Source organism: Podarcis bocagei, assembly GCF_964188305.1.
Source record: "Podarcis bocagei genome assembly, chromosome: 3".
NCBI lineage: Eukaryota > Metazoa > Chordata > Lepidosauria > Squamata > Lacertidae > Podarcis > Podarcis bocagei.
The window spans coordinates 15,140,884-15,165,593 of NC_138127.1; the positions used below are offsets into that span (position 1 = coordinate 15,140,884).

A 24,710-nucleotide genomic window follows, 5' to 3' on the forward strand; every position below is an offset into this window, starting at 1 on the left:
TTGTAATATAATGTCCCTTTACTTTTACCTATGCCACCCATACCACCTGTCTTGTGGTTTTGCCCATTAAAACTTTTAAACATTTCAAAGGTGGTAACAACAACAACAACAACAACAACAACAACATCTGCATGCATGAGGTCTAGAACTTTGTTGTTGTATTTAATGAATTGATGCTGAATACCCAATTCTCTACTTTTTTCTGCTAAATCATGAAATATGCAGTGACTCAGTACATTGCAGTGCAGGAGAAGCAATGATAACTGTGTGGTTTTTCCCACCCCACCCTTTTCCTTTTGTGCTGAACTTTCGCTTGCCAGAAATTAAATCTGCCTACAATTCAGTAACTAACAGGAATGTAATTAACAAAATAAATGAAATGTGAAACATCTCTCCTTGTATGGCAATGCCTAGAAATAGATGGAACAACTCAACTGGTATATAGAAAACCGGATTTGATTGTTAATTTTAATCATGCCAGCATGCCTGGAACAATCTTACTGACTGTTTAATTTGTGTGAGTATGCCGGATCCTTCGTCTCATTAATTTATAGTTGCTATAAATTGCACACCACTTACATGCCATAGTGGAATTGCTGTGAGAGTAGATGCTTTGTAAACATCTGAACTCCCGAGCCATCAAGTTGGGGGCATGAAATCAATAATTAGCTGTCTTTTAACCTGATATTGATATGGCTGGGAAATGTAATTTACTTCCTCGACTTTGCCCGAGAGGGCAGAGGCTGGGATAACTCAAGGACTCCTGACAAAATGAGTCACTTCAAGCAAGATGTCATGATAGCATCTGAGGCTGCAGCTAGAATGCCAGAGGCAGTGATTCAGCTACCGGTCAGCCACCATGTCAGTGGTGGAAACACAAATTTAAAGGGCGTACAGGCCTACTGGAGTACACCTAAGATGTATCTGAAAATGGTGTTTGGACGCATGAGTATCATACAGCTACATTTGCCAGGGAACCATGACTGGCTGGTCTGGGTAAGCACTCAGCAGGAAACAGGGATGTCACAGAAATCAGAAGGAAACAGAAGAAGGAATTGTTGATATTTCCTTGTAAGTCCCATGTTCAGAATGGAATTCAATCCAGTGAATGCAATCGGTATTTGCTGCTGCTGCTGCTGTTGTTTTCAGTCTACAAACAATACGTAAATGATTCTATGCCCTTTACCCCCTTGCTTTGCATTGAAATGAACACAATGTGACGTAATTAATTATGTAAATTCCGCCAATGGCACAACTGACCTAAGGGGCAGTTCAAGACAAGAATTTGCACAAAAATGGGATAAATACAAGAGATATGTAGGAAAATATACCAATGGTTTTTCATCTATGGCAGTATTTGAATGACCTTGGATAAATAAATATAGGAGAAATAAGATCAACGGTACAAATTGTTGTAAGAATGTATTCGAGAATATATAAAGAATAGATTAATAATGGTTGGTACATTCACTATTAGAATAAAAGCATACAACGGGAATTGACAGGAAGTCCAAAGTTTTTATGATATTTTTTGTTAATATTTTTTGTTAATAATCTTTGTTAAAAACCACATAAAAAGTAGCATAAACACAGTTGAAGCTTAAGGTTTATAACTATGTAAGAAAAGACAAGTATATTTTTTGTGTGTGAGAGTGTGCGTGTATATGATTGAAATCCCAATTTACTTTACGAGATGTACTATATATATTTAATGTATTGTAAGACTATTAATAAAGCTTGTTACATTGCAAAAAATAAATAAACGTAAATTTTCCCCATGGCAGATAGTGAGACAAATAAGTTTTTTGTTGGAAGCAGAAAAAATCCAAAGAACCTTACCCCTTACTCATCTCTCCACCTTTCATGAATAAAAGTGACAGCACACTGAAATCAAGGGCAAAAACTCCCGTTGATTTCAAGCATCTGGTTTGAATATCCTCCTCCCACAACACACATAGCAATGCCTGTCTTAGAATATTTAGGCCAATATCCAGAGAAATACTTCTACTAGCACAAGAGCTTTTGGGTGTGCAGTAGAACGTCCCCTCCCTCTATTCTTCCAGTGTGCCCCCTTGTGCCTCCCCCAAATATGATCTGGGTTTACCCCCTACCCCTCTGGAGCAGATCTGAGGAGAGCATGGGCATGCATGGGGAGAGGAAGGGGAAGTCCTGTTGTGCAAAATGTATATCCTTGAGCTAATGCAACAGTGCAATATTCCTCCACAAGAGTCTGTACAAAATTAGATGTACAGATGCAAACTGATGTGGGAAGTGAACACTTACTCCTTTTGAGAAGCTACTGAACTTAGATGAAAAACACATTGCGAGGCGCCACCATGCAGTGAGAGCTTCAGTCAAGCTACCATGGAGTAACTTCTGTTATGTGGTGCATACCATAGTTCATAAGAGTCCAGACTCAGGGTGCTTCCAAGAAGCTGGTTTAAGCTGATATAGCACATTTGACATGCACGACAGACACATGTGATCCCCCATGCTTTTGCTCCCAAATCCAAACCAGTCCAGTTTGCTATTACAATCCCTTGAAAGATGGGGGATTAGTGAGATGGTACAATCCAAACAGGGACACGGGTGGCGCTGTGGGTTAAACCACAGAGCCTGGGACTTGCCGATCAGAAGGTCGGCGGTTCGAATCCCCGTGACAGGGTGAGTTCCCATTGCTCGGTCCCTGCTCCTGCCCACCTAGCAGTTCCAAAGCACGTCAAAGTGCAAGTAGATAAATAGGTACCGCTCCGGCGGGAAGGTAAACAGCGTTTCTGTGCGCTGCTCTGGTTCGCCAGAAGCGGTTTAGTCATGCTGGCCACATGACCCGGAAGCTGTACGCCGGCTCCCTCGGCCAATAAAGCGAGATGAGCGCCGCAACCCAAGTTGGCCACGACTGGACCTAATGGTCAGGGGTCCCTTTACAATTCAAACAATGGACTGGCTAGAGGTTGTTGCACAACTTTGCCTTCTATATTGCTTCTTTCCTACACTTTTTACACAGTCCAATGTCAACAATGAGCGATGTCTGTTTAGTCTGATTCACTGATATTCCTGCCTTAAAAAAACTATAGAGTCCTCTCACTGCTCCTCTTGTTTCTAATGATAAGATCCTTGGAATAAGAATTCCTGTTTGTTCAGGTTTTTTTAGGGGTTTTTGCAGAGGAGCTGAGGCCCCGATCCAACTCTTCTTATGCTTTGTTACATATGTCTAGCAGTCTGAGATGAAAACTGAACCTCTCCATTGACATCTGAGGATCTCAGGTTGGCTGGGGAATAGATGTGTCTCTTGGAAGTACATGCAAAGCACCTGTGCATATTGCTAAACAGAGGACACCAACGGCTAAAAATAATTATAAAATTGCTTGTTGATATTTCTTCGTTCACTGGGCAAACATAACAGCGCAGAAGGAAAAAAGGGGGGGTGTTTTAGTAAAGGCGATGAGTTTAATTTGAACATAGATTCAAACCTTCATTGCTTTAGGGTGCCCTCTACTGACAACTACATTAACTTTAAAGGATTGATTAAAAAAACCAACAACTTTCAAATAGTTGTTGAAGTGAGGTTCACCCTCTAAAGGAACATTTTTTAAAAAAGATTTTTTATGATTATGCTCAGCATTCCCCCCCCTTCCCTTGACACACTGCTAATTTCCTAACTATCCTGTCAACAGTAATAGTGAGCAGCTGGATCCTGAGAACTATAGATTACGAGGAAGGCCTTTCATAGGAAGAGCTGAGCTGCCAGCTTCTTTTGGCAAAGCAGCAGCAGAATTTCACCTGTCCAGCAGCTTAGTTTGCTGCCTTTGAAGAGCTTAGTAGTGGCGATGGATATGAGCCACCCCACTGAGAGTTATAGTACCCAGGAGATCACCGCCAGACAGATAATCCAGGCCAGAGCTTCCTTTCACTCTGTGGCAGTCCAAATAGCTATTTCGGATCAGATCCAAAGCGGAAGACCTTATGATAGATAGCCCTGTCTCATTTCCCAAGGCTGCGAAGGTCACTGATCTGCCTACTCTCAGAAAAGTATGTTTCCTTGTGACACTTCCATCACAGCAGACCTAAATCATAGGCTGTGTGCACATTACCTGCTTAAAAGGCAGCTGGCTTATTCTTATTCTTTTTCTCGATCTGGATCAAACCAAGCCTTATGAGGAATGGTTGAAGGAGCTGGAAAAGAGGAGATATAATGTGATGTCACATGGAAGAGGGAACAAGCTTGATTTCTCCAGCTCTGGAGGGTAGGACTCGAACAGATGGCTGCAAGTTACAGGAAACGAGATTCTATCTAAACATTGGGGGGGACTTTCTGACAGTAAGAGCTGTTCAACAGTGGAAAGGACTCCCCCAGGAGGTTTTTAAGCAGACATTGGATGGACATCTGTCAGAGATGTTTTAGCTGAAATTCCTGCATTGCAGGGGGTCTGGACTTGAGGACCCTTGGGGCTGCTTCCAATTCTACAATTCTATGATTCTGTGATCTATGATTCTATGAACGCTGATTTGTGGGTAAAACAGATCAACATGCAGCATTCCATCAGAAACAACAGGATAGGTACAGTTTGTGGCTAAAGACATGTACACAACGCTTTCCAAACCAGAAGTGAGAGCCCAATGGATGCAGAGCAAACAGAAACATGTATGATCAGCTTCTGGAGGCAAAGTGTGTTTCGATGCATCACAGGGGAAAGAGAGTTCACCATGCCAACAAAGAACAAGTTCCCTTCTGGAGGGACAGGGCACTTCAGCAGATAAAGGAAAAACAGAGATATGTCTATGAAGAGGAGTCAGTTACTTGTTTTTTTGTACACCAGGAGGGCCACCACAGGCTCCCTCATTCCCAAGTTAAAGTCCGCTCCCTCTGTGTGTGGCAGGGAAGACAAGTGAGGTTTTGGCCCTGAGAATGGGGTCCTCACCCTCCCTTTCACGAAGATTTTTCCAGTTTTAATTCGCAAGCACGCAAGTTGTTACCTGCCCTATGAAGGAAAATATACAAGCACCAATAAATGTTTGACACGCAATCGTGAACTTGAAGGATGTTGCCCTGCAGATGGCAAAGCTCTGCTGTGAAAAGAGAGACGGCTTGTTGAGAAAGAGGCATAGCCCTAATTACAACCCATCTGTTGCCAAAGCAATCAGAAAAGCCACTTGCAAACCTTCTGCAAGTTCTTCAGCCAATGGGAATTTATTTGAACTGTAAATTGAAGCCAAAGTTGCTATGGTGCGCTCTTTTGCCAACAGGCCAGTTGGCTTACGCTAGCAATGTCCATGTGTATACTGTCACTCACAAAGTTGAAATCAGACAAGCAAAGTAACTTGGCCTGAGTTACCTGCATTGCAGGGGGCTGAACTAGATTACCCTCAGGGTCCTTTCCAACTCTGCGATTCTGCGATTCACTATGGCTCTTCAAAGTCCTTTTTCTAAGAAAACGGGTTTGGAACGTCAGTTTCAACCAAGGAGGTATGTAGAACTGTGGATTTTGCAGAAATGTTGTTGGTGACGCTGCTAAAAAACGCACACACTGTGAGGTGATGTTCAAAGAAGTAAGATGGAGCCTAGATCTTCCATCGTTAACCTTCCAGTTCTGGTGAAGAACTGGAACGCATGTGGATGGTTCTCACAGTGAAGCTGTCAAAACCATCACCTTTTGAGGGGGTGTTTCTCTATTCCTCAAATGTAGTTCATAGAATTTATTTCTGCCATCTCATGGAGAATAACCATGCCCACATGGATATTCCTGGTGGCTACTGGCAGGGCTTTGGAGAGTCTCCAGCGTTGTCCCATGCTGTATGTGCACTTTAGGTTCCAGCTCGCTGTTTCCACGCAGAATAGTGCCCCAAGTAAGGCTAACCTATGGATCCGCTTGGAATAAAAACTTATGACAGCGCAGCAACACGAAGAAGATTCAGGCTACAGCAAGCTAACAAAATTTTCTCTCGAAGAGGATTAAGTGAGCAGGTTTCACTTCCGATATTCCTGGTCTATTTGGAAGTGGAGATATGAATGGCATATTAGGGCTGTCTTCCGAGTTGCACTAAATGTGTTTTCCACATGAAGGCCACAAACATTGGCGGATCCCCCAGCTCCCACCAGTTCCCGTCAGATGATTTAGTAAGAGGTCAAGGATGAAGGGAGAGAAGCCCAACAAGGCTTGGGAGAGCCACAAGTTAGCTACTACTTGCTATAGAGCTATTCCTGCCAAATTCCATGAGGCTACCACTGTAGAGGAAGTGCTCAGTGTTGTATTAATAGTAACAGAACAGGTAAAACTGGTAGAACAGTCCCCAAAGAAGGCAGGACAAATTTCTGTTGTGCAAAGTTTTGCTGACTGGTTGCCAAAGTAAAAGTGTGAGAATAATTTCCCCATTTAGACAGGTTTGACTTATAATTTGTGTTTTGAAGAGAAGAAAGCTTTTTCTTTTTTTGTTTTGTTTTAAAAATGGATTTATATATGCTTGCAAATGTTTTGTTCAGTTTCAATTTGCCATGGATAACAAAGAGAAATCAAATCAGTGTGGTGGTGGCGGCAGCTTTTTCCCATTGTATACTTTGCCCTAAAGGGACGCGGGTGGCGCTGTGGGTAAAACCTCAGCGCCTAGGACTTGCCGATCGCATGGTCGGCAGTTCGAATCCCCACATTGGGGAGAGCTCCCGTCGTTCGGTCCCAGCTCCTGCCCACCTAGCAGTTCAAAAGCACAATTAAGTGCAAGTAGATAAATAGGTACCGCTTTCTAGCGGGAAGGTAAACGGCGTTCCGTGTGCTGCTCTGGTGCTGGTTCGCCGGAGCAGCTTCGTCACGCTGGCCACATGACCCGGAAGTGTCTGCGGACAGCGCTGGCTCCCGGCCTATAGAGTGAGATGAACACACAACCCTAGAGTCTGTCAAGACTGGCCCGTACGGGCAGGGGTACCTTTACCTTTTATACTTTGCCCTATAACACCCTCTTGTGGTTTATATTTGTTTTGTCAGATACATCCCCTCCTGCCTCAGTAAAATAACAGGAAACCATGCGAATTTCCATTCTGCTTTTGGTATTGGTCTTCACTGACCTTCTGAGGAACCGAGGTGCACTGTAAACGCAATATTCTATGTGCATTCATGCTTCCACTCATAAATTAGTTCCGTTCCGTTTAGTGGTTAACCAAAAAGGTTTTAAGCACTCATTCATAAATCACTGAAAACAAATATTGAAGCCATGATGTTCTTTCCTATAGGACCCATCCGTCACCAGCCCTTTGCGGAACCACCTTTGCTGCACCAGAACTCATGCCAGTGTGGTGTAGTGGTTAAGAGCAGTAGACTCGTAATCTGGGGAACCGGGTTCGCATCTCTGCTCCTCCACATGCAGCTGCTGGGTGACCTTGGGCCAGTCACACTTCTCTGAAGTCTCTCAGCCTCACTCACCTCACAGAGTGTTTGTTGTGGGGGAGGAAGGGAAAGGAGAATATTAGCCGCTTTGAGACTCCTTCGGGTAGTGATAAAGCGGGATATCAAATCCAAACTCTTCTTCTTCTTCTATGAAATCCCTGGTAGCTTCAAACAACAGCCATATAAGGACACTTCAGATTTAAAAGCAACGTACAGAAAGAAGCAAGGAGTTGAATTGGTGCTCCTATCCGGTCCCTTGCACCCTTGGCAATGAGATGTTGGCTGCTCAAAGCAGCACAGGAGTGGCTTGGGGGGTGGGGGCAAGCTCTCCTAGCCACTCTGAGCCAGAGTGGAGAGGCGCCATTTTTGTGCCCCCTCCTGGGCCTGCACCCTTGGTGGGGGTCAACCTAGCTAATCCCTAGGTACACCCCTGTAGAAGTGTTGGGGGAGCCATATTTTCAGATGCATTGTCCCTATGCCTTCACCACCATCTGACCATGCAGAAATCTGGCCAGGTGAAACATCTCATGGCATGAAGGCAGTGATGGGAAAGGTCTGACCTGCTTAACTGCTGTGCATAGGAGCTGGGCCAATAAAAATGGGCTGGAGGTTTATGTTGGGTTTATTCAATTTATACATTGCTTCCCACTAAAAATCTCCCACAGCAAATTACAGTGGTGCCCCGCAAGACGAATGCCTCGCAAGACGGAAAACTCGCTAGACGAAAGAGTTTTCCGTTTTGGAGGTGCTTCGCAAAACGAATCTCCTATGGGCTTGCTTCGCAAGACGAAAATGATGGCAAGGTTAGGAATGTGCAGGACTCCCTAAGAAGAGCACAAACACAAGTAAAACTCACTCTTGTTCAAGAAGATCTGATCTTGGTCAAAAAGTAAACACCTTTGCTCTGCGTTAGCTTTGCTTTTTGCCTCCAAGAGAAGAGAGAGGGAAGCATTAAAGGCAAGGGGGATTTGCTATGTTTCATTTCTTAGTTTGATCTTTCTACCTAGTACATCTTTTATACTAGAGGTGGGGAACCTGTGACCCAGATGTCATTGGTCTCCAGTTCCTAACTGCTCCAGTCAGGAAGGCCAATGTTCAGGGGTAATGGGAAGTTGGGAGTCCAACACACCTGCAGGGTCACAAGTTCCCCACCCTTGTTTTAGACAAAGCATTTAGCAGTTGCTCATCACCTTGTCCAAAAAGCAGCAACTATACAAATCTCACCTGCCCAAAGCAGAAGATAGTTTGTGCACATGTGTGACCCCAGGACTGATATTTTTGTTTCCAGCCAGGTCTTAAAATACATGCCTTTGCAAAAAAAAACAGATAACAGAAGCAGAGGATTGAATACCACTACAGCTAAAAGGGAAATTCCTAACCCACAAATGTCTAGCCAAGCCCTCTAGCAGACAAAAGGTACATGCCCTTTTGTCTGTGTTGAATATTCATGACAAAGCCAGTCTGGTTTCCAATGGAGACAGTAAACACACTGGGAAAACCCAAGGCTCTTGGGGTGTTTGGTTTCAGCTGCACCACCAGAACAAAAGCTACAGTAGTACTAAGCTACAACAACAGGCTCTCCTTACACAATCAGTGGGCATTCTGGGGATTCCTGAAGCAATGAGGGCGTTAGAAAGGGCACATCAGTGTGGCTTGAGTTCCAGGAACAAAAGCTTGCTACGGACAGCTGATAACTCGGAGCTTCCAATAGCAGCATCTTTAGCTTAGAAAAATATTATCGTATGGAATCTTGCCTCCATGCAGTGCACAGACCCAGCTTCGCAACACAACACTGTTAGGCCATCCAGTAAGTGTGCACAAACCCAAACAGGAAACCTGCAGAACCTCTTCAGACATGTTGCGTGCTGGACACCAGGGTTTCGATTTGTTTCGCTTACCTAATCAAATGCCTAAGGGAAAATACTGGCTAAGGAAAACTGCGAATGTTTAGGGACTTGCTAGCACTTGCCCAAGCTTCTTGCGGGTTGGTGACCCAGCATTGCTTGGCAGAGAAAAGCTCATATAGGATGGGGAGCAGAGCAAATGGACTCAGGAGGACAACATCGGCGGGCTTCCGGTCACCGGCTACCAGCCCTGCAGATGTGAATTTAGCCTCATCCTCGTCTCCTTCGCTCAGCAGCAGCCAATCTGCAAGGACTCTACTGGCTACCACACAGAGCTCGGTGAAACAATCAAGCAAAAGCCGTGGTGGAGAGGAGCAAGAAGCCCTGAAAGCAGACCAGGTCCGGCAGGACACAGTCTGGAGAGAGTTTGTGGAGGCCGAAAGAAGGGCGACGAAATATTGGTGAGTAACCCAATATCATTCTTCCCCTGACAGAACTGTACTCCCAACTCATGTTTGACCACGGGTGGGCATCCTGGACTGCCACGACAGATGGGGAGTTCGTCCAGGCTTCGGCTCATCCCACGGCTTTCCCCTGGGGAAAACGCACCATTTGCCACTCAATCAGAACGAAACATCAATTGGTTTTTCTGCAGATTAATGTTTGTTCTGATTCAGCGGTAAACAGTGGGTTTTCCCCAGGGGAAAGTAGTAGGGACAAGGAAAAACACACTCAGAAAGCATGGGATAATTGGGAAATGTCTAGGACTCATGCTTTCTAGGCACAGGACAGACAGAAGTGCGATGGGTCATGAGGCTGCAGTCCAGCCCCCCTTTGTGCCAGGCCGGGGGGGGAGGTTTGGATTGGGCAGAGGTACCTCTTTGCCCAGTCCAGCCTGTCCGCTGGCCAGCGTGTCTGCAGATGTAGTGGTGGTGCAGCTGTTTTGTCACAGCCTCCCACTGCCCACCTGGACTGTGCTATATTACTCATTGGGACGCGGGTGGCGCTGTGGGTTAAACCACAAAGCCTAGGACTTGCCGATCAGAAGGTCGGCAGTTCAAATCCCTGTGACGGGGTGAGCTCCCTACTGCCAACCTAGCAGTTCAAAAGTATGTCAAAGTGCAAGTAGATAAATAGGTACCGCTCCGGCAGGAAGATAAACGCCGTTTCCGTGCGCTGCTCTGGTTCGCCAGAAGCAGCTTCGTCATGCTGGCCACATGACCCGGAAGCTGTACGCCGGCTCCCTCAGCCAATAAAGCGAGATGAACGCCGCAACCCCAGAGTCGGCCATGACTGGACCTAATGGTCAGGTGTCCCTTTACCTTTACCTTTTATATTACTCATTGTGGGTGCTACTGTTATAATCTCCGTCTCGGTGCATTTGCCTATTGTCTTGTTTCTTAGGGCTGTTGCTTTGCACAAAACATATTTGCAACGTATCTCTGTAAGAAAGAAAAAAAGCAAAGATAGGGGCCGAATGGTTGCATGCACTTTGCCTCATGTGAAGAATATTTTCGTCTTTGGGGGAAACGCAGCAAGGAAAGGCCCTTTCATTTATATCGTGAGCACTCTGGTAGATGAGGCAAGGAGCTTCTTTTTTCCAACGGTATGTGCGCACCAGGGCCAGCAGGATTCTAGGGCTTCTCACGCAATGGTAAATTCAATACTTATTCCATTCCATGGCAAATGAAAGCTCTCTGGGGGAAAAGAAACTTTCTTGTTTTGTAGGCTTTTAAGAACTGGGGCTACCGATTGCTCCAGCCACTCAAGCATTACGCCAATCCTGTGCTGCCTTTAAAAAAAAAAATGCAGTAACAGCATCAGTAATAATAGCATGATAATAGTTTAATAGAACATAGGCATCTGGGCCAGTGGTTTTCCCACCCACCCCTCTTCAAACTCTGCTCTAATTGAAAGGTTTATCCCTGAAAGACAGTGTGACCACAATTATACACATGCTCCTGCAATATGAAGAAGGACATTGGGTGTATTCTAAGGCAGGAGAGGGTGGAAAGAAGATTGGGATCCATTAGGAGATGGATGGATGGTTTTGAGGTACGTAGCTCATCAAGCATTTCTGACCTCCTTGCTTTTTTTTTTTTAAACCAAGTGCAACAACAAAAGGGCTGCCCCCACAAACAAATTGGCTACCCGATTTGCATCAGTCAGATGTAAATGTGTACTTGTATAGCAGGTCTTTCCAATGTATGGTCCATGAGGTGCAACAGGCAACCGGCTCTGCCCCACGAACCACCATTTTGCACCTGGTTCTGGTTAGTAGACCTTGGGGTAGTAGTAGATAATATTAATAATAATATAAGCATATCACATAGGCTTGCCCTCTAACCATGTCTATCGTAGAGTTAAGGTGAGCAGGTGCAAAAGATGGCAAAGATCCTGCACCTTTAATATATGTGTAGAAGAGGGAATTCCAGCAGGTGCAGCTTGCATGAGACCTGCTGAAATTCCATCTTCTACACAACCATTAAAGCAGCAGGAGTTCTGTCCTCTTTTGCATCTGCCCATCCTAGGTGTGTGCAGGTTTAGAACACATAGGGGCTGAGATGAGCAGTTTTCAATTCAAGAAGCCATTGGTTGGCCTCCTCTCAGCAGCCAGAAACATCATAGCCAGACACTGGAGAGACCTGTCAGGAGGAAGCATGGACCAATGGTACCAAATAGTATGGGAAACAGCCTTATTAGAAAAAACTAACCTATAAGCTGAAACTGACATGGGGACAAATGGAAGAAGACGCCTTCACCCCGGTATGGCTCCCCTTTATCACATACACAGCCCAACAAGACAACAACAAGAATGCAGACGGCACACGAATCAATATGGCTAACCTGATTCAAAAACACCCACCCACCCCACTCACACATGAAAACAAAGTTCACCACAGCCAATCACAAACAAACAACCACACCCTAGGCCAACCCCAACCTCTCTCACCACCAAAGGAACACAAGCAAATAGTAAAAGAGAACCCGCACAAGCAACGCTGACACAAAACCCCACACAGACATTAAGTAAAACAGAAACATCGCCACCGGACCCCACCCCCACTCACCCTGCCCCCCCTACCTCTTCCCCCCTTTTCTTCCTAATGTAACACTAATGTCTCAACAAATGAAACTGATCTGTAGAAAATGTAACTTGGAAAAAGAGACACTGCACATACTTTTGTAAACAAAGAAATATTTACTAAAAATATGTTAAAAAAAGAAGAAGCCATTGATTGGAGCCAGCCCTATAACTATATCTTTATTCTAGTCCTTTTAATGCCATCTTTAATTTCGGAACATCTGGCATTGCTATGCTTGGCTAACAAAACTAAAGCACTCTCTCTTTATTATTCCAAAGGTACCGGAACTGGAGTTTCTTAAAGGACTACGATCCATTGGTAAGTCAAAGGTGAACACCCCTGTTACAAAAGGGATGAGGAACTTCAGAGTGGTATAATTAAGGTATTCTTGCCTTAATTATGCTTGTTCGTTTCTGTCTTCTCCCCCCGCCACACACACACACACACACACAACAATGGACCCTAGCAGGGGTCCACAAACTTTGGAAGTTTTTGGTAGCCAGGCAAACCTTTGCACACCAATGCTCTTTCCCACAAAAGGTTGGGGAGTGATATGTTCTCATGTTAAGCTTGGGAGATGCTCTGCCTAAGTGCTGGCAGAGGGCAGAATTAATGCCTCCTTCCCAGAAACATGCAGGGATTGCATGCTGAGCACAAGGTCTCAGAGATTTTCTTGCCCTTATCCATGCTTGGGTCATGGCTGGAGGAATCACCCAGATGTTTTGTTAGCTTATAGTTCCCAGTCTCCCATCCAAGGGAGATAGGAGGCTGCTTTATAAAATGACAGACCTACTTAACTTCAGCAGAAAAAAAACTGCCTACAAGTCTCTATCAAGCAATTCTCCTTTCTCTTAAAAAGAGTTTGTTTTACTCTTGTTTGTCTAGGTTTCTTAATTCATACTCATTTTGTTGTTGTTTAGTCGTTTAGTCGTGTCCGACTCTTCGTGTCCCCATGGACCAGAGCACACCAGGCACTCCTGTCTTCCACTGCCTCCCGCAGTTTGATCAAACTCATGCTGGTAGCTTCAAGAACACCATCCAACCATCTCATTCTCTGTCGTCCCCTTCTCCTTGTGCCCTCCATCTTTCCCAACATCAGGGTCTTTTCCAGGGAGTCTTCTCTTCTCATGAGGTGGCCAAAGTATTGGAGCCTCAGCTTCACGATCTGTCCTTCCAGTGAGCGCTCAGGGCTGATTTCCTTCAGAATGGAGAGGTTTGATCTTCTTGCAGTCCATGGGACTCTCAAGAGTCTCCTCCAGCACCATAATTCAAAAGCATCAATTCTTCGGCGATCAGCCTTCTTTATGGTCCAGCTCTCACTTCCATACATCACTACATACTCATTTTAAATATTATTCAAATTCTTTGCAAGGTGCCTTGCTGTCAGAAGAACATCAAAATCTCACTGCTTTCGGAGATGAGGCTGATGAGATTTCTCCACCCTTCTTCCAAGCACAAAAAAGATATGACTGCAAAGGGAGAATTGTGGTCACGCTTAAGAGGGTGCTACCAATTCTCTCCTTTTCAGCATGGTGACACCAGGTGACTGACAGGTGAGGGGCCCCACTCACATCTGTTCATGTGGCCTGCAGGATGGTGGGGGCAGAAGGAAGAGAATTCTAGATCTGGACCACTAGCTGAATCCAGTTGCCCACCCCTGCCTTACAGAGATTTCTGGGAACTGTAGTACTACAGGATATAGACAGTTAACAGTTATACAAATTTTAGTTCATACAGGATTATGTTGAAAACCGGTCTGTAAATACTTGGAAATAAAGGAAGTAAATGCAGTATTTACAGAAGCATTTTCTGTTTATTTGAGGCAAGCTCACATAACTTGACGTTTCTTTTACCCAGGGCAGGATAAAAGAACCTGAGCAGCTTCCTGAATACATGTCAGTTTTCTCAGACAAAATTCCCAACACCAGCGGACATGTTATTGGCAGCAGAATGAACACAGATCTCGGCAAAACACTAGTAAAAATGGATTACTTCCTCAACTATGGAAGAAGAAAAAATAAACTTGGACAGGAACTCCAGGCTTCCTAGAATCAGAAAAAAGAATTCTACTCCCCTCTTTTAAAAGAGAAACTACTGCTCTGACTACAACCACCCACAACCAAAAACAATAACATGCTTTCTCTCTCTCTATATATATGCCATATTTCCAAAGGCTAGTTGAAATTCTATCCAAATAAGGCATTTAGTGATTTCAAAGTGGACACCTGAGAACATATGGACCACATTTAATATTTTTAGTTTCAACGTTTTAAGAGGTTTATGGAGCTGAATCACATTCCAAAAGCTTATTCTGTGCTGAGTTATGTTAAGAGAACCAAGAGGTCTATCTTTACCAAATCTGTCATATTTTGGCAGCTTATATTTGCTCTACGAAAAACTAAGAGCCGTCTACATTATCTGCCCACAGGCAGTTGCCATCATTATATTATATTCATTGCATCAAAGAGAACCAAAATAACTTTCACAGTGATATAGTGACCTGTGAAAGGACATGCAATTTAACAGCTATGCAAGTGAGAAATGATTTCATTCAAGGTTACAGTTTGTTCCAAATTTGACCTTGCATTCTGCATAAGCTGTTGTGGGGAACAGAAAGCAAGTTGTGACCTCCTAGCAGACAGTGCTGGCCAGAAGGCTGGCTGGCAGCTTCTGAGCAGATTGTTAACAAAGCAATTTGCAACGATTTTGTACAAGATCTTCAGAGCAAGGAGAACCAAAGCTGTCCTTTCCTGATGTTTGTTGGACTGCAAATCCCATCAGCCCCAGGCAGCAAGAATAATGGGAGCTGGAGTCAAACATCATTTGGAGAGGACCCTGATCTAGAGTCCTAGGACATTATTTGAAGGTCCATGAGGCCACCGCTTTGCTGAAGGTAAGCAGATCAGCCCAATGCCTGGATGGGAGACTGACTGGGAAATAAGAGTCATGGAAGATTGGTTGTACAATGAAGGGTGAGTTTCTCTCAAATGAAGACTGCATGGATTGCTTCTACGTATCTGCAGCCTTCAGCACCAATTGACTACAACTTCTCTTTACCCTATAGTTTTAGCTCCTTTATGAACTATCACCAGTTCGCCATCTTTCTTACGCAAAGTGGTCCAGAACATTACATAGCAAAGATCTGGTGGTGCCAAACAGGGGGTGCTTTGAGTGTACAAAGGCAATCCCTCTCACTGAGAAAAAGTTTCAGGACAGGTCTGTGGATGGCCATACCCAGTCAAAGACGAGGATAGTCCCTGTTGTGTCCAGTGCTGGAAGTGGGTGTTTAAGACTGAGCTGAAGGCCTGATGCGCAATGGCAGAAGAAACTGACCTGTTGTCCAGATAAGGACAGAAAGTGAAGATCCTGGAATCGATAATGTCAAATTAAGGAGCTTAAGGAGAACTCTGCCCCAAGCAACTTAAAGGAAGCTGTGTTGGTCTATGAAGTGGGTGGGGGAATAAAACACCATCTTGAAAATGAATCTAAAAGCTGGCCTTATAGCTATAAAACCCAACTTAACTTCTTGTACTTTCTCCTCATCCCTGCCCTGCACTTTGTGTAATGTCTTGACAGATGAAGAGTTCAGGAGAACTTGAAAGCTTGCCACTATGTTATGGCAATTTGGTTGGCCCCAATAAAGGTAACGCCCAACTGTGGGTTTTGAATTCCATTCTCATTCATCCACTTCTGTTCACACAGATGAAAAAGAAGTCTGGGATTCCCCCTTCCCCAAGTATATAATTGCTGGTAAACTACAGAAATTATTGCCTAGGAAACTACTGGAAAGCAGAGGAAAACAGAGAGTCCTAAGGGATCGTTCGGCAGAGGCTTTACGTCCTCCCAGTCCCAGCTGACTGAACTGATTGGACCCACTAGGGAAGAATTGCCACTGGCTTCCTGTTGCCCTTTCGTGGGAACCAATTGTCCCTTATTTAAAATGCTTTTTAAAAGCACTCATTTACAGCTGGTCATGTACACTACAGCTGATAGAATTCAGCATGTGACGGACCATACTTGTCAAAAGAGTAATAGTAGAGTGACTCATTCAGTTCAAGCTGGATGGTACCATATTGCAGCTAGATAAATCACTGAACTGTTAGGCTGGGGGAACCAGTCTCCTTCTACATCCACCTTTGTAGGTTAGGCTCAAAAGTACACAGTACAGTGGTACCTTGGGTTAAGTACTTAATTCGTTCCGGAGGTCCGTTCTTAACCTGAAGCACCACTTTAGCTAATGGGGCCTCCTGCTGCTGCCGGAGCACGATTTCTGTTCTCATCCTGAAGCAAAGTTCTTAACCTGAAGCACTATTTCTGGGTTAGCGGAGTTTGTAACCTGAAGCGTATGTAACCTGAGGTACCACTGTACTGGGTTAGCACTGAAGGAAAGTCACCATTGTTATTTACAAGGGCTTTTCCCAGTGTGTTTCCCATGAAACAGTAAACCTGAATGAAAACCCAGAGCAGATGAACTAAGGTATTTACTCTAGAATAAGCAGGTTGGTGTTTTGTTTTGTTTTGTTTTGTTAACCAGTGTATTGATGTCTCAATGAAGACATCAAATGGCTTCCTGTGATGAGGAACATCTACATTTGCAATGTGTTGGGAATCCTGGAAACCAGCCTTGAAATAAATTTTTCCAGATCAACTGCCTCTGCCTTCTCTTTATCACTTTGCTGTGGGGTGCAAACCACTTTCCAGTTGAACCCGTGTTGATCACATCATTGGCCTGGGAAGCCAAGTACTGCCTACCTGACTAAGGGTAGCTCTCCAAGATCTTGGGGGAAATGCCTTCCGCAGCCCTGATAACCCCTATTACCTGGGGTCCTTGTAAGGGATATGACAGCAGTTGAACCCGTGATTGCAGCTCTGTGCCTCTTATAATGGCTTAATCCTTTTATGCCAGCCGGGATCTCAGAAATCCCTGGAAATAGTTTTCTATTGGACTCGGAGGCTTGGTGAGACTCTGTGAAGAAGAAGAACAAAACACTTTGGAGGATACGTAATGGTGATGTTTTCTTCCTGACTAATTGAATACAGAATAAATAACACTTTGTTCACAATCCTAAAACCACTTAAGATAATCGCACAGAATTCAGTGATGTTGCTACTGAATGTGCAGAGACTACAACACAAAATACTTAGCGACCTGCAGATGGCACTCAAGGCTGACTTATTAAAAAATGTAGAGATTTTCTATGTTAAATCGTTTTTATTAATTTTCCAATAAAAAACATCCAGTTAACATATCAAATCATAATCCAATTAAAATAAAAAACTAAAATAAAAAAGACCAAATTATCATCCAAATTATAATTATTAATTTTTTGGGACTTCCCATAGTCTAGACCTGGAAGCATATCTCCAAATCTTGATCCTGCCTCTCTTTTCCACACAACACATAGGTAGCAATATAGAGAATGTTCAGGATTTTATTTCTGATTTCATCTTATAGTCCGGAGGAAATCAATTGTGCTGATAGGTCTTTGAACCTAATCACCTTTGATAACAACACTACTTACGATTTCTGTTCAGTGAACAGGTGCCAAGAAGCATCAAACAAAATTATTCAGAACATTCTTCTAAGTACCTTTTGGTTCTTCTCCCCACCCCCAAAATAGTTTAAAGAGCAATCCTATATGTGACTTCTCAGAAATAAGTCCCATTGAATGGGGTTTACTCCCAGGTAGACAGGCATAGGACTGCACCCTTAGGCACATTTATAGAGTCAGTTTTTGTTAATCTGCGGTTGAATTCGCACCTCTGCACCCGAGTGGGTAAAGCATAACCAGTAACAAGGACCATGAGCTCAAGACTGTAGTTGAAATTAATTGATAGGTTTTCTGACAAAATACAAAACCATCAAATAAATAACAGAACGAACCTGTATTGCCTGTTTCCTACACAGTGAACGTCCTTGACTGGTTTTCCAATATGCTTCTGTGCTATCATAATTTAAGTTCAAGTTGTTATTTGTTTGATAATTTTGCATTTTTCACTATATGTCCAAAAGCCCATCAATTCATTTCAATATCAATTTATTATGTCAGCCAACAACTCCCCCCCCCCCATGGCGCTTGGGCCATGCTAGCTAGGGCTGATGGGTCACAGAGTCCACAGGGTCCCCCACCACTATAATAACTTTTTCATGTTAGTCATCTTTTTCTCCTCTTAGTCATCTTTTTCCTAAACTACAAAAAACGGGGCTTCCAACTCTCCCTCATAAGGAAAACAGTTCAGCCTTTGGGTTTCCCTTTTCTGTTAAACTGGGGAAGGTTTTTTATTTCCTTGTTATGGATTAGCAGTCCCTGACCCCTTAAAATTCAAAACAATAACCCCCAAACAAACCATCCAAACAACCAACAAACCAAGAGTCATGTTAAGTTGTGGGTGAACATATCAGATGACACAGCGATTCTTCAAACAGCTCGCTTATTCACAGGCCAGAACAGAACTGAACTGAAGGGTTCAGCCAGCCTGCTTATATAGAGCTCCACTAGAATGCAACAGTAACCATTTTCTGTAACTATCCAATCACTGAACGTCACTTTCAATCCCTTATTTGCATATGTGGACCTGAGTGAAAACTATCTACAGTATCCCCCTGCTGGCCCAGGGTGAGAACTTCAGTACATAACAAGTCAGCCACAGGTGGATCTTGCTAGCCTGTTCAGATACAAAAAAAGCTATGGAATACGCAGTTGTTAATTTCTTTAGGCAAATAAATGTGACACATTGGTTATAATTACTGTGCTACACAGGCTGAGGACTGTTCTTGGTAATCTTCCAAAGACAAATGTAAGTGTACCGAACTATTCCATCAGTTATTGGTTTAGGCATTTTTTAAAAAAAGAATAATTTGATTTTAAGTATACTACAGACATGCTCACGCAAACAGGCAATATAAAGCTTGTGGAGAAAGAACAGACTAATCTGAATGAAGATCTTTTCGTTCAAAGGATATAGCTCTTAGCTGTAAAGTATTGCGTGGGGGAATCAACAGCAGCAGGAAGTGAAGATTAAATGATGCTAAGGAAAAGCTTTCGCTGCTCTAGCTTTTAAATTACATATAATGTTAGCAGTAATCCAGCCCTGTGACTAATGTGCTTTTAAGTACTGCTGGCTAAAGATCAGCAAGGAAGGAAAAAAGCAGAGAGCACCACCACTGTGCATGTATAGTAAAGGCAACAATCTGTGTATTGTTTTCCTCAATTGCTATTTGGCCAGGCAAGCTGGGGCTCTGGACCTCACATGGCTTGTGAGTTGCAAGCTGCTGCGTCTTCTTCTTTGGCGGTCACAGTCAGATTGTCTTCCATGAATATGGTCTTAAACAGTGAGTCCGTAAGTGACTGTGGAGGCCAATTCTGGATCCGTTCATCCTTCCACAGTGGGGACATAGGTTTCCAGGCAGGAGCTGATCACGGTGAGGGTTTGCCAAACGTGCCTTCCTCTCTTATGTGTTGGTCTCGTGTGGGGCACCAAGGAGAGCTTGGCTGTCTGGCTGGTGTACCGACCACCCAGCACATCTGCAGCCACCCTGTCAGATCTGCTGGAGGTGGTGGCGGGCTGGGCCTTGGAGTTCCCAAACCTACTGGTTTTGGGAGACTTCAACGTCCATGCCGATGCCGCTCCCTCCTCACAGGCTCTAGACCTAGTGACTTCCATGGCAACACTAGGGCTCTCCCAGTTTGTTTTGGGCCCCACTCATCAAGCAGGCCACACCCTGGATCTGATCTTTGGGGCTGGCATAGATGTGATCATGCTCCCCGCTGTGAAAGTGCCATGGTCTGATCACTACGCTTTAAAAGCCAAGATTGACTTCCCGCTCCTCCCCGGCTCGGGTGGCGAGCCTATTTGGGCTCGTCCGCGAAAACTGATGGATCCTGATAGATTCCGACAAGCCTTGCGGAACCCTGCTCCTCCTGGCGACTCATTAGATGACCTTGTTGAGGACTGGAATAACCGGCTCTTGGCAGCCATTGATGAGATCGCGCCTAAGCGCCCTCTGCGACCCCGTCGAAACCGGGCCCCTTGGTTTACTGAGGAGCTCCGGAAAATGAAGCGGGATCTCAGACGGCTAGAGCGAGTATGGCGACGGACTCGTGACGGAGCCTCAAGAACATCTTATAGGACGCTTATGAAAGCCTATGAGATGGCTATGAAAGCTGCTAAGAAATCTTACTTTGCAGCTTCTATTGCATCCGCTAGCTCTCGCCCGGCACAACTTTTTAGAATAATTAGGTCAATAACGTCCTTAGGAGGACAACCAAATTTAAGCACAAATTCGACCCACAGCTGTGAGGCATTCGCGAGCTTTTTTGCGGAGAAAGTCCTGTTGCTCCGCCGTGACCTCCCTGCCAATTTAGATACAGTGACTGAACTGGAGGCCCCTCGACTGACTTCAGGTCCAGTGTTGGACCATTTCGATCGGATACTCCCTACTGATGTGGATAGATTCCTCCAAGTTGGTAGGCCCACCACCTGCCTCCTTGATCCGTGCCCGTCTTGGCTGATTAGGGAGTGTCCAGATGTTGCGCGGACCCCCCTGGTTGAAATTATCAATTTGTCCCTTGACACGGGGACATTCCCAGGGGAACTGAAGGAAGCAGTGGTGCGTCCACTCTTAAAGAAAGCTTCATTAGATCCCTTAGACCTATCCAATTACCGCCCAGTTTCAAATCTTCCATACCTGGGTAAGGTAATTGAGAGAGCGGTTGCTGAACAGCTTGGTAGGTTTCTGGAGGAAACATCGGCATTAGATCCATTTCAGTCCGGTTTCCGTCCTGGTTTTGGGACGGAGACGGCTCTGGTTGCCCTAACAGATGATATCCGTAGACAACTGGATCGAGGCGGGTCAGGACTGCTGATCCTTTTAGATTTGTCAGCAGCCTTTGACATGGTCGATCATGATCTTCTGGACCATCGCCTTGCAGACGTGGGGATACAGGGCATAGCCCGTAACTGGTTGTGCTCTTTTATCTCTGGTCGGGGACAGAGGGTGGCACTAGGGAGGGAAATGTCGTCACGCCACTCCTTGGTGTGTGGAGTGCCGCAGGGCGCAATTCTCTCCCCAATGCTTTTTAACATCTTTATGCGCCCCCTTGCCCAGATTATCCAGAGCTTTGGGCTGGGCTGTCATCAATATGCTGATGACACTCAGCTCTATCTACTGATGGATGGCCACACCAACTCGGCCCCTTACACACTGACCAGATGCTTGGAAGCTGTGGCTGGATGGTTTCGTGGGAGCCGATTGAAACTAAATCCTTCGAAGACAGAGGTCCTATGGCTAGGTCGGGATAGCATGGGGATGAGGGACCAACTCCCTTCTCTTGCGGGGGCCCAATTAGTGCCATTGCCTTCCGTTAAGAGTTTGGGTGTAATCCTTGACGCCTCCCTTTCCATGGAGGCGCAAGTCACAGCAACAGCCAAGGCGACATTTTTCCACCTTCGCCGCATCAAGCAGTTGGTCCCTTACCTTTCCCGCCCCGACCTGGCCACAGTGATCCATGCGACAGTCATCTCCAGGCTTGACTACTGTAACTCGCTCTACGCGGGGCTGCCCTTGAAGCTGTCCCAGAAACTCCAGCGGGTACAGAATGCTGCAGCGAGGCTCCTCACAGCGTCTCTGCCATGGGAGCATATTCATCCAGTGCTTTTCAAGCTGCACTGGCTCCCGGTGGAGTACAGGGTCAGATTTAAGGTGCTGCTTTTGACCTTTAAAGCCCTTCACGGCCTAGGACCCTCGTACCTACGGGACCGCCTCGCCTGGTATGCCCCACGGAGAGCCTCAAGGTCCATAAATAACAACACCCTAGTGGTCCCAGGCCCTAAGGAAGTTAGATTGGCTTCAACCAGAGCCAGGGCCTTTTCAGCACTGGCCCCAACTTGGTGGAACGCTCTGTCTCATGAGACCAGGGCCCTGCAGGATCTGATCTCTTTCCGCAGGGCCTGTAAGACAGAGTTGTTCCGCCTGGCCTTTGGATTGGAGCCAATTTGATTCCCTCCGCCCCCTTTTTCTTTTTTCTTTTCCTTCTCCTGCAATGAGGCTCCATTTTAATATTTTAATGTTCCATTATTTTAATGTTGTATTTTATTTTTGTTTTTAAGTTGTAATCACTCATCTTGTTTTTATTATTGCTTGTAAGCCGCTCTGAGCCCGGCCTTGGCTGGGGAGGGCGGGGTATAAATAAAAAATTATTATTATTATTATTATTATTATTACCTCATTTCTCCTTTTCGTCCTGAGTTCGTGCTTCTTCAAAGTCGACAGCACCTTTTGGTAGAGGCTATTCTCCAATTGGGATGCGGGTGGCGCTGTACGTTAAACCACAGAGCCTAGGGCTTGCCGATCAGAAGGTCAGCGGTTCGAATCCCTGTGATGGGGTGAGCTCCCGTTGCTCAGTCCCTGCTCCTGCCAACCTAGCAGTTCGAAAGCACGTCAAAGTGCAAGTAGATAAATAGGTACCGCTCCAGCAGGAAGGTAAACGGCGTTTCTGTGCGCTGCTCTGGTTCGCCAGAAGCGGCTTAGTCATGTTGGCCACATGACCCGGAAGCTGTACACCGGCTCCCTTGGCCAATATAACAAGATGAGCGCCGCAACCCCAAAGTCGGTCATGGCTGGACCTAATGGTCAGGGGTCCCTTTACCCTTTACCTATTCTCCAATTGGAGCGCTTGCAGGCCAATGTTTCCCAGTTGTCAGTATTTATACTACATTTTTAAAGATTTGCCTTAAGAGCACCTTAGGAAGATAATAATCAGGCATCTAAACAACATGACCTGCCCAATAAAGTTGATGTTGAAGAATCATTGCTTCGACACTGGCAATCTTTGCTGAACTAGAACAATAGAAACCTGGATGCAACAGACAGCTGTTTGCAATCGAAGGTGGCATCAGGCTGCCCTTCCATTTCAATAAACACATCCATGTCCCACTAGCTGCTTTAGCAAACATATGTAATCTAAAGCTAAATCTTATGTTTCAAGCCAAGCAAAACGAGATGGGGTAATTGAGACTATGGGAACATCATAACCATGAGTGTACCGACCTCAGTCTACTAAATTCAATGGGGCTTACTTACAGATCAAGCAGGGTTAGGATCGCAGGGATGGACCCGTCACTACAGTCAGATTTGGGGAAAGTGCAGGGCTTAAGTGGGGGTAGTGCAGAGTCACACAATCCTGAAACAGGTTTTGAATTCCAGTCCTAGCACGCACAAATAAGGGTGGGCTTCTAAGCAAGTGAAGACTACCGTTCTCTCAACCAGCCTCCCCTTGTTTTCCTGAACGTTCAAAATCAGACAGTGAGGATTCCAGACATACTTGAGTCCCAATAAACCTATGGCGTGTCATTGCAAATGGAAATGTGTCTGGACTGTACTCTAGGGTTGCCAAAGAACAAAGTGAAAATACAAGCCATCTTCAACAGCAAGGGGGAAGAACCTGTGACCTTTCAGATGTGCTAGTCTATGATTCCTACCATCCTTGACCACGGGCTGTGCTGAGTGGGGCTGATGGGAGTTGTAGTCCACCAACTTCTGAAGAACCACAGGATTACCTGGGAAACAAATCAGAGATAGCCAATGTGGCACTCTCTGTATCATTTTTTTGGCCTACAACCCCCATAATTCCTGACCATTAGCTAAGCTGGCTGGCAATGATGGTAACTGGAGTCCAACAATATATGGGGGGGGGCACCCCACTGGCTATTTGACAGACAGCGTTAGGTGGAAGCCCTTTACAGTGCAGAAATATACAACACTGCAAGCTAGCATATACTCATCAAGCTGCTCTTAAAACACTTGAACTTACAGTGACTAGCTGAGTACTCAGTGTTTCTCCTCAAACTTGAGTTGTCTGATCCTATGCAACAGCATGCTCATTTGGGGATTTGAACCCTGAACTCCCAGGTCCTAGTCCGCTTAGAGCACTTCTGCTATGGGCAGCTATATAAATTAAGTAGGTAAATAAATGCGAGAAAAGCAAAATGTCACTTAAGAGAAGGATCTGAAATATTTTCATTGAAGCTTGAATTTGTTTTATTCTGGGTTGTTTTATTTGAAGTTTTAATGTTTTGTAAACCACTTTGAGATTGTTTCTTTAAAATATAAAGTGGTATAGAAATGAAATATAATAATAATAATAATAATAATAATAATAATAATAATAATAATAATAAATGCACATAATAGGCTTGCAACCCAAGTCTGCAGCCCCATGCACACTTTCCAAAGCAGTAAGATCACACTGGGACTTACCTCTGCATAAACATAATAATTCTGCAAGTTGTGCGTAACTTCCAAAGTTGCCTTATTTTCCCCCCTCTAGAACTCCTCTGCTGACTGGCGAAAAAGAAATTCAACAGGTGCAGCTTAACAGGACAATTGGAAAAACATAACCGGTTGG

At 44.8% G+C, this 24,710-nt stretch overlaps 2 protein-coding genes across 6 annotated transcripts in view; one reads left to right on the forward strand and one right to left on the reverse strand.

The window, feature by feature from the left end:
• Positions 1-24,710, reverse strand: part of LOC308584449 (uncharacterized protein) — a gene marked incomplete at its 5' end in the record, with an annotated part of 144,230 nt that overhangs the window by 118,520 nt on the left and 1,000 nt on the right. The window contains 2 exons of one of the 4 annotated variants that reach the window (XR_014006802.1): positions 23,785-23,862; positions 24,563-24,646. Coding sequence is in view for 2 of the 4 variants with exons in the window: in XM_081189252.1 (XP_081045378.1) it covers positions 10,546-10,659; positions 17,123-17,269 (261 nt within the window). Of the gene's footprint in view, positions 1-10,545; positions 10,660-17,122; positions 17,270-22,530; positions 23,863-24,562; positions 24,647-24,710 lie in introns of those variants that run through there. The other 3 variants (XM_081189252.1, XR_014006805.1, XM_081189251.1) reach the window with 3 other exon arrangements.
• Positions 5,259-16,614, forward strand: CIMIP5 (ciliary microtubule inner protein 5). Of its 2 annotated transcripts, XM_081189259.1 has the most exons (4): positions 5,259-5,464; positions 9,514-9,678; positions 12,582-12,621; positions 14,161-16,614. In XM_081189259.1, exons 1-4 carry the CDS (start codon positions 5,403-5,405, stop codon positions 14,350-14,352), a joined length of 459 nt encoding a protein of 152 aa, XP_081045385.1. In that variant the 5' UTR covers positions 5,259-5,402; the 3' UTR covers positions 14,353-16,614. The 2 variants fall into 2 exon arrangements, with proteins under 2 accessions (XP_081045385.1, XP_081045384.1); XM_081189258.1 differs by lacking the exon at positions 5,259-5,464 and having other exon boundaries at positions 8,846-9,678.

Bases quoted from the DNA above. Each gene is read 5' to 3' on its own strand.
- CIMIP5 (XM_081189258.1), top strand. From the start codon at position 9,317: ATGTTTAGGGACTTGCTAGCACTTGCCCAAGCTTCTTGCGGGTTGGTG. The intron at 9,679-12,581 runs GTGAGTAACCCA...ATTATTCCAAAG, and splicing joins AGAAGGGCGACGAAATATTG to GTACCGGAACTGGAGTTTCT. The intron at 12,622-14,160 runs GTAAGTCAAAGG...TCTTTTACCCAG, and splicing joins TAAAGGACTACGATCCATTG to GGCAGGATAAAAGAACCTGA.